Source organism: Quercus lobata, chromosome 1 (assembly GCF_001633185.2).
Source record: "Quercus lobata isolate SW786 chromosome 1, ValleyOak3.0 Primary Assembly, whole genome shotgun sequence".
Taxonomy (NCBI): Eukaryota; Viridiplantae; Streptophyta; class Magnoliopsida; order Fagales; family Fagaceae; genus Quercus; species Quercus lobata.
The window spans coordinates 19117263-19130566 of NC_044904.1; the positions used below are offsets into that span (position 1 = coordinate 19117263).

A 13304-nucleotide genomic window follows, 5' to 3' on the forward strand; every position below is an offset into this window, starting at 1 on the left:
GAAATTTCACTATAAAAATAGGGAGATACAATATTGCACAAGAATATTTTTAAGAAACCCAAATCCCAATTACACCCTAGAACTCTCTCACAAAAACAATAGAAATAGAAGCTGACTGTCTCTTTTTTCTCTATTTTTCTCTTTTGCGGCTATACCTAATAGGTTATTGGAATTCTCTACACACACGGCTGCACTTAATACAAGATAAATATTGATATGTTAAAGTCGGCCAGTGAGGTTTCCTATTACCGCTTGTATTTGGTTTAGATGACCGAGTTGGGCTTGGCAATTCAAGCCATACGGGCCCAATATCAACAGAAACCGACCTCAAGAAAATTGGTACTCAATTCTAGTGACTATTTCACTAAAAAGAAGAGATCGAACTTTGGAATCGGAGTGCAGTGTTCTACTTTTTCTTTCTTTCATCCCTTGAGTTAAGGTTACAATCATATATATCATCATATCTCATGATCTAGAATCATCCATTAGTGAGGTCTAAAAGTTTGTCTTACTAAGTAGATAAGAGCAATTATGCAGTCAAGTTAAGGGAGTCAAGGGAAGAGAGTACCTCCTGATTTCTCCATAGGCCACCATTTTCTAGCATGCCTTTGCTAAAGCATTCTTTGTAATTTATGACATTTAAGTTGGGGAGTGGCTTTCTTTCCCTGTTCTTTGCATTTGCATTTGCATTTCAAGGAATTGTGGTTGCCAAATGAGAAAGGCAACAAAAAACTTTGGCATTCACAGAAAATGCCTTTTAAGGATTTATGCATGTCTCAAAAATCATTATTAATATATTTTACTTTTAACTGTAGCATTAGAAGAAAGCAAAATGAACAAATTTTGACACAAGTCAAAGTCAGTCCGTGAAAACAAAATACTTGATACATATCGAAACATGGAATACGATCGTAAAATCATCATATTCTAGCCCTGGGACTGAAAACATTTCGGATTCTTAAATGTGGAAAATTAAGGGAAAAAACATTTTTTAGAGGGGGAAGTGTTCCATAGGAGCTACCCCCAACATGAGCAATGAAAGCCCTTTATCAGGATTACAGATTTTTTTTTTGCTTCAATTCAAGTTGTAAACTGCAATGAAAGGCATCAAAACACTGCCCATCCACAGTTTCCCATCCTTCTCTTCCACTTCACTTATTGCCTTAACTACCTTCCCCTGACTGTCCTCCAATATCTGTAAAAGCTTACCCTCTGGACTGTACTTGACAACAACCCCATGGGGTTTGCCCCCAATGTGAAGCAGGAACTGAATTTTTGCAGGAACTGGGAGCTTGAGTAAAAATTTCCTAACTTGTGGGTATAATGCGCAAAGATAAGTATATAGATTTCGTCGACAGTGGACTGCCACCCAAAACTCGCCCTTTTCATTTGTCCTGACATTGTCAGGAAATCCAGGTAGGATTGCTAATACCTCTGAAGTCCCAGCTTTCTCGCCTTTCAACCAATACTTGCGTAACCTACATAATCAAGATGATATCAGACTTCACTAATGACTAAAAGATTACAGCAAAAATTATTTCTGATAACAATGGCTTCAATGACCCAAAAATATTCCCAGGAAACCTACTTGGGATATATGCATGCGGACTATATCAATTGATGATCATAACATACCAGATTACTTTAAAATTGTTCAGCTGTACCAATTTGATATAAAGGTATTCTTTACACTGTTGAACAAAACATATGGACAAAAATACAGATGAGTTATATGTTTCTCATAGATCTTCTGTCAAAAGGAAAAATGTCAAGGTAAGAGTACAGTACTTTGGAAAATATTTTCTGAGAAACATCTATCTAGCAACTTCAGAGTTAAAACTTCTTATAGAACTCTGCCAAAAGCAAGCAATATTTGCTCTCCACGAGTCACATATAGTGATGTCAACTTATCTGTATCTCTCTCTCTCTCTCATGAAAAGTATACCCAAGTAGTCTCTTGATGACCAAAGTAGTCTCATAATGAAAAGTATTCCAAAGTAGTCCCAATTCAATTCCAATAATCGCATAATAAATTAAATTTGTGACTACTGACTACCAATTTAAAAGGCAAACAATGCAATGAATAACAACTGAGCAAAATGAGGGTCCATGTCATGTGACTCTAGACATTGACATTGCCTATATATAAGTGGCATACATTCACAGGGAGGGTCCTCACCTGCCAATGGCTCCTTCACAAAAGACAAAGAAGGAACCATCTTTGCTTAAAGACACACCATTTGGAAATTGGATATTCCTAACAAGGACAGTGGTTTCTTTAGTAGTTGGACTGTATTTCAGTACCCTCCCAGTATCCTCTGCAGAAAAAACCAGCTGAATGAAGTTCCTGCATGAAATAACTGTGTTAACACTGATGCATAGTGGTTCTCATGCTGTTAAAAAGAAAAGGCTGAATGATCATTAAGAAACTAGCAGAAAAAACTGAGGAGTCTACCGAACACAAAAAGAGCTGGAGAAATCTATTAGGGGCCACCCAGACAACTTGACAGCAGTAGTCTTAAATTACTTCTAAACCAATGACTTGCTGGGTTGCAACCATCTTTGGCATTATACAATTTCAGATTACAGAAATTAACTGACTGACAATTCTGAAAGCATTTGGGTATTATATGAAAACAAGTTGATACAAGAGTTTTATACATACTGGGGAAAGAATTCAAGATTCAAGAACAAATTCAAGCGTTGGGAAAAAATGAAGATATCACAAATTCAAGATACCAAAATTTTTGGTAGTTAAAATAACATAAGATCAGGAAAATTAAATATTCTCTCAAAATCTGAAATGTTAATGGAACCAAAACAACAACAACAAAGCCATTTTCCCAGAACTATGAGGTCGGTTATGGATCCTCTCGTGTTCTTCTTTGCTATTCTATTCCTTCCAAAATCACACTCTGTTGCCTTCGTAATTAACAAGTCATTTTTTAATATTTCTACGTGTTATTTTAGGTCTTTCTCTGCCTCTTTTTGTTCCCTCGTCTTTAATCAAATTACTCTTATTTACAAGTGCATTAATCACTCTCTTTAGCATATGACCAAACCATCTCAAGCGATTTGGCTTCATCATTTTATCAATGGGACCTACCCCTATTTTTAATTGAATTTCTTCATTATCTTTCCTTGCATTTTCACATATTCATTTTAAATTTAGATAGACTCATTTTATAAACATATTTAGCATTCAATATCATATAGCATGCCTAGTCTTACAACAGTCTTGTAAAACCTTCCCTTTAATTTAGTAGGTATTCAACAATCACGCATTATTCCTTATGCATTTCTCCTTCAACCATCCTACTCTTATCCTATGATTCACATTCTCTTCAATCTCACCATTCTTATAATTATTAATCTGAGATATTGAAATCACTTACTTTGTGGTATCTCTTGGCCATCAAGTTTTACATCCCCTTCATCTTTGTTTCTCTTGTTACTGAATTTACACCCCATATACTGTCTTAGACTTACTTAACCAAAAGCCTTTAAATTCTAAACCTAAAGGTTTCAAGCTTGGCTTTGACTCCACATTTAGTTTCATCCACTAAAGTATATTGTATGCTAAAACCATACACCATGGAGCTTCATCTTGAATCAATCTAGTAAGTGTATCCATAACTAATGCATAAAAAGAAGAAAGAACATTGTTTTTGTTTTAAGAAATATTTGCCAATAATTTTTATTTTTTTATTGGTAAGTTACAAGTGCACCTAGTGGATCTTAAACCAGCAATCTTACATATCTAATCTTTTTGTGAATAATTTGCAGAAGATGTGATATTACCATGTTTACAATCATTCAAAATGTAAATCTGATAGAGATATTGAGGTTTAATCTGCATATTTACGAAATTCATATAATTTGGTAAATTTGGATAAAGAAAATTCATTGCCACTTAAAAATTATCCATGCATACCATCATATCAAATATGCAGGTTAAAATGAGCAAAGTGGATGGTGAGAGTCATTATACAAGAAAAACCCTACATGGAACATGGGTTTTTATTCATTTCTCAATTGTTAATAGACACTCAGTGGGACCTGATATGACAAGTTAAATACAACATTTTCAATTATCACAAATTTTGAATAAACATGTACAAATGCAAGATCTAAAATTAGAAAAACCAAATTATATCACTTCCTGACAGGTCACTGCACAATCCGTCATTACTAGTTTAACAGAAAGAAGATACTCACAATCACTCTTTCAAATCAGTTGAATATCTGAAGGGTCATTGCAGGGGAAGTATCAACTCTCTCAAATTATCATCGATACTTTTTTGATAAATCGATAGTTCGGGAAAGAATGATTTGAACCCTAGATGTCTACATTGGAAATACTAAGAGGTGTGAGTTCAACTACAAGGCTCTCAGCCTAAACTTATCATCCATACTGATCTATGAAGTTAAAAACCATATACCCTGGTATGCTGGTCATTGCTATGAAGAAATATTAGTCCTTTTTCTAACTGCATTAGTTTTATGCACAGAAGTGTCATTTTAATGCCTTTCAGAATAAGACGATGTCCCACTGCAATAGAAGAAAGGGAAACTACATTCTTCTTTATGCCCTAAAGGACAATAAGCATTCTAATGCTTCTCATTACAAAATAAGGTTGTGCATTCTATTGTGCACTGTATAGGGGAAGTGGCATTTCAGCAGTGAGTGGGACACTACAACAAAATAAGGGGGTCTCTTTGACATTCTCGAATCATGTATAACTAACTAACATCCAAAGAAGTAACAACTTCAAAAAAATGCATTGTCACCTTCTCAGAAGGAATAGCATTAAAGGGCCTACCTCCTCTGATACTTGGTGCTACTATCTGTAAAATAAATATTCCCTTCTTCATCAATGTCTAGATCATTGGTGAACCCCAATGGAACCCCTTCTGCCTCAGTTGTTAGTGATGTTGCCAAACCACCTTCTGGTCCCACCTTCAGTAGCCCAAAATATGCATCTGCAATGTATAAATCGCCTGTTTTCTTGTCAAATCGGAGCCCCAAAGGCCTGCCACATATGTGCTCATTCTTCAAGTAACTCAAAGGTGATGGTTTTGGATCACACAGTTCTGACCTGAATCCCAAATAATAGATGGAATACAAATTATTATTCCCAAAGGCATTATTGCAAAGATAAATAACCAAAAGGCAAAAACACAACTAGGAATTATTTTTTAATAAAGTAGCAAAACACAGGAGAATGACTCAGACCAATTCTATTAATCAAGGAAGCTGTTAATTACATGGAGCCATTCATTTTCTGATCCCATGTGACATGTTCTCATAATTTGTTTGCTTATAGGTCTGAACCATATGATGAAGAGTACCAAACAGTGAATAAAAAGACAAACTATAACCAACATGATGGAGGATGAAAGAGTATACTGAAGAGTGAAGAATACAAACATGAAGAAAACCAAAAATTTAAATAAGAATCCACCAAGAAATAATTCCTTTACAAAATCCAATCAATGGCATCTTGGAGATTATAATTTATATGAGTGTGGAGCGTGAACACAACAACACTTATGATAATCAAAACATATGACATGATTCTTACATCTCAATTAATATAATATTTCACATTTCCCTCACAAACATTTTTTTTGGGGTAAATATAAGCGGTTAAAGGGGCAACCAGTGGGGCTTTCCTACCATAGTAACACCATAACAGCTCACGGCACTTACATAAATGTGATTCCAATAAGTTATCCATGTCGCACTTTTTACATGTTTGCTCTTCTATCTATTCCATCTCTATTCCCTTCTTTTTAATATGCAAATTCAGTATTTTCAGGCTAAATGCTCTCTCATGTCAAGAATCAAGCTTTAAACTACTAACTCTTAACCCCAAAAAAAGAAGAAGCAGAAAAGGGTGCAACCCATGTAATTTCACTAAATATACAATATAAAAGCAGATATTATAAGTCACCATTTTCTTCACATGTGATGTGGGTCCCACAGAACGTACCACCGAGCTCAGAAACTCATAAACCGACAAAAACCCAGAAACCCCATTACACCAAAAAACAAAAAAACAAAAAAAAAAAAAAAAAACTGACCTATTAGGCGAAGTGTAAGCGAAATCAATCCAGGACTGGCCATTCCAGAAGACGACCCGGCCATCAGCGACACCAGCATAGGGTCCACGGCCAAGAGGGTCAAAGGCTACACTCTCAGGGCCTTGGACTTGGTTGAGAAACTTAATTTCCGAATTCTGAAGCAAATTTTGGGTGTCTTTCTCTGTGGGAACCTGGGACCAAGGTGGCATGTCCACTCTGTACGATTCGAAGTCAGGGAAGTCAGAGATGGCGCTGTGCCTCAAAGGGTCTGTGCCACAGTACAAGGCTAAGAGCAAGAAGAAGAGCCCCGCCAAGGCTCCGAACGGTGACATTGTCGCTGAGACAGAGAAACAGAAGCTGAGAGGAGGTTTGGTCTCTGAGCAACGTGACAACACGTGCACTCCCTGTTAAAGAGTGCGTGTTACAGGTTCAAAGTTGAAGGAAAGGAAGGTAGAGAGGGAGAGTCTTTGTGCTTAGGAAAAAAAAAAAAAAAATCATCAGTTAGATGTGTGAAAGAGGAGTAGGTGAAGCATTTGCAGGTAGGGGTGGTAGATAAGGGACGTTGATATCAATGACCTTGTTTTTTAGTAGCATTGTAGCTGGTTCAATATTGGCCAAGTCAAGGGATTGGTTGATGAGTGTATGGAGACATTGGTTAAGGTTGTTGATTTTATTATAATTATTCAATTTTTTTTTTTCTTATACACGATTTTTTTTTTTTTTTTTTTTTTTTTTTTTTGGGAAAGTCTTTATACATGAGTTAGTTAAAGAATAAGTAACAAGACTCATTAAAATTCTCAACAAAAAAAAAAAAAAAAATTATATATCTATAGCATGCCCAAATAAAAAATGATAAAGAAAAAATGTGTAACATGAGGGTAAATTACCCTAATCTCTCTTGAGATTTTACAAAATGACACTCATAAATATTTCATGAAATAACACTTTGTGTGAGTTTTTGTTTATAAATACAATAGTTAAGTTTTCATTAATAATATTCACAAAAAAGTTTTTTTTTTTTTAAAGATTCATAATAATTTATACATATAGGTTGAAATGTCATGCATCCACAAACAGATAAACCTCAAAAGAGGAGAGTTTTATTTCATTCACAGTTTGGTTTTTTTTTTTTTTAATGGAATATTGTGTTAGTTTAATTAAAAATTGTGTATAGGGTTAGGTACATATTAACTGCGGCATGTGGTGATTTGCGATTACTAACAATACCAACTTCATGTTATCGAGTTGCAAATAACAATCTGAATTGAGGCAATCTTTTCGAATTTGCCCTACCTTACAACTTTACTTCTCATTATAATTGTCATTGTATCACGTCTGTGACTTAGTCCATGGTCATGCAAACTTGACATTATCCCCGTGTTCCTCTAGTATATCACTGGCAGTCCTTCATCAGTGCAAGATGCACCTTTTTGTTTGTTTTGGAGCTGTAAAGGCGCCGTTTTGGTTCATGAGCCCAAAAGATAGAAGGATTCGGGCCCAAAGAGCCCAATAAAATGAATTTGTAGAGTGGGCTTAAAAGCTAGGTTTCAATGGATCAAGCAACACACATAAGTTCTATGCAAAGAAATCCTTCCTCAGCGAAGTCCAAGGAGAGTGGTTCTTGAATATAGTTCTTTTAGACTTTGATACAATTTCAGTTCTTGTTGCTACATTGTTTTCTCTATAGATTTTCTAATCCCCTCTCCCTAAAGGGTCTTTTACATTATATAGCTCCCTTTAAATGATCTTGCCCCTCAATTTGTTAATAATCCAAACCACTACTTGAGTGTTTGTCTCATTAGACACCTTCCCAAACACCTTGTGAGTTGCGGTAGCCAAGGCAGCACTGTTCAGGGGTCTTTTCCACATAAATGCAGCCAAGAGGTTTTGTGGGATGCATTAAATGTGGTGGCAGCCATCATCCCTTCAATCATGTCAAGGCTAACACCTTCTCCGAAGCTCTTTCTCTACAGTATGACCTCCTCTTGTAACATGCCACTGATGTGGCCTTACTGTCCGAGGTTGTGACCTCCTCGACACGATAATGGCCCCCTCGGCCATGGGTGTGATACGTGGCGTAATTACCTTATTTAAATTCCTGTACCCCACAATAGCCTCTCAAAACTCCGATTTTTTCCTCTTATCATAGGAGAAAAGCGGGGTTTTGACCTTAGATAATTAATTCCACACATTTCTTTGACTTCCACACATGAGAACGTCACTTCGGGTGCCCTGCAATCGTTTTGGTGCTTCAAAGTCCACAACGTCTCATTAAATGCTGGCATTTCTTCTCAAATTTTGGGTGGGATAACTCCCACCCAAGTCCGCCTCCTATATAAGGCGTTTGGGGGATTCATTTCTCTCACTTTCCAAATCTTCGAACTCTCAAGACTTTCTAAATCTCCAAACTTTCAAGACTTCCCAAATCCTCAAACTTTCGAGAAGCTCCTAAAGTGACCCTATCCTTATTTTTGTAAGATTTTTCGTTCTTAGGCTATTTTCTCCTCGGCCTTTTACTTTTTACTTCTTCTTCACAAATATTTCTTTCACTTCTCTTTAGTCTGCTCTAATGGGTAGTTTTGCTCATTTAGTTGATACCCCCGCTGGTATGGAGGGGTTTAGGGCCTTGTATCAGATCTCCTAGGGCGTTTCCCTGCGGTACTTCCCTCTAGGCGAATGGATTGACCTTAGAAGGGAGGGGGAAGTGGTTATTCCAATGATTGCCTTTATAGAAGGGGGGATGAGCCTACCCATGGGGAGGGTGACTAAGGACTACTTGATAGCTTATAGGATTTGCCCTCACTAGTGCACGCCCGACCTATTTAGAGTCTTGGGTAGTGTAGATTCTCTCAATGAGCAAATGGGGTTAGGCCTCACCTGGCAAAGTGTAAGCGAAATCAATCCAAGACTGGCCATTCCAGAAGACAACCCGGCCATCAACGACACCAGCATAGGGTCCACAGCCAAAAGGGTCAAAGGCTACACTCTCAGGGCCTTGGACTTGGTTGAGAAACTTAATTTCTGAATTCTGAAGCAAATTCTGGGTGTCTTTTTCTGTGGGAACCTGGGACCAAGGTGGCATGTCCACTTTGTACGATTCGAAGTCAGGGAAGTCAGAGATGGCACTGTGCCTCAAAGGGTCTGTGCCACAATACAAGGCTAAGAGCAAGAAGAAGAACCCCGCCAAGGCTCCGAATGGTGACATTGTCGCTGACACAGAAAAACAGAAGCTGAGAGGGGGTTTGGTCTCTGAGCAACGTGACAACATGTGCACTCCTTGCTAAAGAGTGAGTGTTACAGGTTCAAAGTTGAAAGAAAGGAAGGTAGAGAGGGAGAGTCTTTGTGCTTAGGGAAAAAAAAAATCATCAGTTAGATGTGTGAAAGAGGAGTAGGTGAAGCATTTGTAGGTAGGGGTGGTAGATAAGGGACGTTGATATCAATGACCTTGTTTTTAGTAGCATTGTAGCTGGTTCAATATTGGCCAAGTCAAGGGATTGGTTGATGAGTGTATGGAGACATTGGTTAAGGTTGTTGATTTTATTATAATTATTCAATTTTTTTTTCTTATACACGAGTTAGTTAAAGAATAAGTAACAAGACTCATTAAAATTCTAAAAAAAAAAAAAATTATATACCTATAGCATGCCCAAATAAAAAATGATAAAGAAAAAATGTGTGCCATGAGGGTAAATTACCCTAATCTCTCTTGAGATTTTACAAAATGACACTCATAAATATTTCATGAAATAACACTTCGTGTGAGTTTTTGTATATAAATACAATAGTTAAGTTTTCATCAATAATATTCAAATTTTTTTTTTTTTTTTTTTTTTAAAGATTCATAATAATTTATACATATGGGTTGAAATGTCATGCATCCACAAATGGATAAACCTCAAAAGAGGAGAGTTTTATTTCATTCATAGTTTGGTTTTTTTTTTTTTTTTAATGGAATATTGTGTTAGTTTAATTAAAAATTGTGTATAGGGTTAGGTACATATTAACTGCGGCATGTGGTGATTTGCGATTACCAATACCAACTTCATGTTATCGAGTTGCAAATAACAATCTGAATTGAGGCAATCTTTTCGAATTTGCCCTACCTTACATCCTTACTTCTCATTATAATTGTCATTGTAGCACGTCTTTGACTTAGTCCATGGTCATGCAAACTTGACATTATCCCCGTGTTCCTCTAGTATATCACTGGCAATCCTTCATCAGTGCAGCATGCACCTTTTTGTTTGTTTTGGAGCTGTAAGGGTGTCATTTTGGTTCCTGAGCCCAAAAAGTAGAAGGATTCGGGCCCAAAGAGCCCAACAAAATGAATATGTAGAGAGTGGGCTTAAAAGCTAGGTTTCAATGGATCAAGCAACACACACAGTGGATTATAGATAATAAGAAAGCAAAGAAAGACAAGCTCTATGCAAAGAAATTCTTCCTCAGCGAAGTCCAAGGAGAGTGGTTCTTGAATATAGTTCTTTTAGACTTTGATACAATTTCAGTTCTTATTGCTACAGTGTTTTCTCTATAGATTTTATGATCCCCTCTCCCTAGAGGGTCTCTTACATTATATAGCTCACTTTAGATGATTTTGGCCCTCCATTTGTTAGTCGTCCAGACCACTACTTGAGTGCTTGTCCCATTAGACATCTTCCCAAATACCTTGTGAGTTGCGGCAGCCAAGGCAGCACTGTTCAGAAGTCTTCTCCACATAAATGCAGCCAAGAGATTTTATGGGATGCATAAAATGTGGTGGCAGCCACCATCCCTCTAGTCATGTCAAGGCTAACCCCTTCTCCAAAACTCTTTCTCTACATTATGACCTCCTCTTGTAACGAGCTATTGACGTGGCCTTACTGTCCGAAGTTGTGACCTCCTCGGCACGATAATGGCCCCCTCGGCCATGGGTATGATACGTGGCACAATTACCTTATTTAAATTCCTGTACCCCACAATAGCCTCTCAAAACTCCGATTTTTTCTTCTTATCAGAGGAGAAAAATGGGGTTTTGACCTTAGATAATTAATTCCACACGTTTCTTTGACTTCCACACATGAGAACGTCACTTCGCGTGCCCCACAACCGTTGTGGTGCTTCAAAGTCCACAACATCTCATTAAATGCTGGCATTTCTTCTCAAATTTTAGGCGGGATAACTCTCACCAAAGCCCGCCTCCTATATAAGGCGCCTGGGGGATTCATTTCTCTCACTTTCCAAACCTTCAAACTCTCGAGACTTCCTAAATCTCCAAACTTTCAAGACTTCCCAAATCCTCAAACTTTCGAGAAGCTCCTGAAGTAACCCTTGTCCTTATTTTCGTAAGATTTTTCGTTCTTAGGCTATTTTCTCCTCGGCCTTTTACTTTTTACTTCTTCTTCACAAATATTTCCTTCACTTTTCTTTAGTCTGCTCTAATGGGTAGGTTTGCTCATTTAGTTGATACTCCCACAGGTATGGAGAGGTTTAGGGCCTTGTATCAGATCTCCTGGGGCGTTTCCCTGCAGTACCGCCCTCTGGGCGAATGGATTGACCTTAGAAGGGAGGGGGAAGTGGTTATTCCTATGATCACCTTTATAGAAAGGGGGATGAGCCTACCTATGGGAAGGGTGACTAGGGACTACTTGATAGCTTATAGGATTTGCCTTCACTAGTGCGCCCCCAACCTATTTAGAGTCTTAGGTAGTGTAGATGCTCTTAATGATAAAATGGGGTTAGGCCTCACCTGGCACAACGTCGTCTGGATGTACAAGTGCCATTTACTTGCAAATTCGGGGTACTACCTTAAGTCTAGGTCCTCAGTAGTTAGGCTCATCTCATGTCTTCCCAAATCCAACAAGGGCATGAAAGACGACTTTCTGATTGTCTCGGGTGAATGGCATAACGATCATCATTGCCCAGTCCAGGAGGGAGAGCCAGGTGGGGTACCCTAGGTTTAGGTCTTTTAACATGGGCACTAGTTCTGTAGTTTTGCTGCTTTCTCTTTTTCTTTAGTATTTTGTTTCTTTTTGATGGAAGGTTTTGTTATTCTGACCATGATTTTGCTCCTCGGCTATTTTTACAGATACTCCCTCTGTCTTAATTTGTTTGTCTTGTTTGAAAAGTCAAAATTTTTAAAGGAACATCATTTATTGTCTTGTTTACTTTATAAAAATGTATAAGTTTACAAAATTGCCCTTAAATAAATTTATCATTTTTTTTAAAGATTTATTCTTAATGAGGCAACTAAAAAGGTGCCCCAATTAGATTGATTTTTTAAAATATTTGTTAGTTTTCTTTTCAAATAGTTTTGAAGATAAAGAAAGGGTATGATAGGAACATTAGTAAATTAATAACTTTTATTTTTAGAAACAGGACAATATTTTGGGACATCCCAAAATAGAATAGAGGACAAACAAACTAGGACAGAAGGAGTAAAAGATATGTGACTCCTAACCTGAACTTTGTTAACGATCTAGATCTTAACAGGGTCCTGAGATCCGAAGTGTTCGTAAGCGAGGATAGACAATTGAGAGCCGTCCACCTCATCCTCGACTTCAAGCCCCTGTCCGACAAGTCCCAGGATGTAGGCAATGTGATCTGAGTTGGTGACCCTCGACTAGCTCGGATCGATGTTTCAGTGCCCAGATTCTTGGCCCAAGAAGGTATCGTGCAAGTCGAACTGCCCTCTCACCATGCTCCCCTTGAGGCCGTGGTTCCGAGAGGAGAGATAGCTTCCTCTTGCCTGTCACTCAAGGCGAAGATAGATCAGTTTCAGCTCGAGAAAGACAGGGAGGAATAGGGAGAGATTGTGATCCAAGTCTTGGATTTAGGAGAAGAGCTCGACATATTTTCTATCGTCCGTCTGCATAGACGGCAGTTTGGAAGAAGAGAAGGACAAAATGCCGTTGGACAACAAGAAGAAGGGCTTACGTGAGCTTTTCGCGGGCAGGGCTAAAGGGTCGGCGCCCAAAGATGCCTCGAGGTCTCTACTCCCCCCTGTTCTTCCTCCTCCTCCTCCTCCTCCCCCTCCTTCTTCAATCAACCCTTTCGTGCTCGCCAACCTCAAAAAAAGGAAGAAGGACAAAGAGGTTGTTAAGGAGGGGGAGGTAGTCCCTTTAGATGAAGGGGTTCCTCCCAAGTTGCCTAAGACGGCCAAGGGTAAAGGGAGGGCCTTTTTTTATCGAGATCAAGGAGTCTGAGCCCCTAGCCGAGGTGCGCCCCCCGAATTAGGCATG

At 38.1% G+C, this 13304-nt stretch overlaps 1 protein-coding gene across 1 annotated transcript; it reads right to left on the reverse strand.

Moving 5' to 3' along the window:
- Positions 1-824: 824 nt before the first annotated feature.
- On the reverse strand, positions 825-6713 carry LOC115982237 (protein STRICTOSIDINE SYNTHASE-LIKE 3-like). The gene is made up of 4 exons (XM_031104781.1): positions 6088-6713; positions 4824-5099; positions 2180-2347; positions 825-1478 (listed from the first exon to the last, which is right to left on the reverse strand). Exons 1-4 carry the CDS (start codon positions 6417-6419, stop codon positions 1076-1078), a joined length of 1179 nt encoding a protein of 392 aa, XP_030960641.1. The 5' UTR covers positions 6420-6713; the 3' UTR covers positions 825-1075.
- Between the last annotated feature and the right edge of the window lie 6591 nt (positions 6714-13304).

Excerpts from the sequence above, each read along its gene's own strand:
- LOC115982237 (XM_031104781.1), bottom strand. The coding sequence starts at position 6,419 with ATGTCACCGTTCGGAGCCTTGGCGGGGCTCTTCTTCTTGCTCTTAGCC. Across the intron at positions 2,348-4,823 it reads AGCACCAAGTATCAGAGGAG|GAACTTCATTCAGCTGGTTT; the intron begins GTAGGCCCTTTA and ends TATTTCATGCAG. Across the intron at positions 1,479-2,179 it reads TGTGAAGGAGCCATTGGCAG|GTTACGCAAGTATTGGTTGA; the intron begins GTGAGGACCCTC and ends TTGATTATGTAG.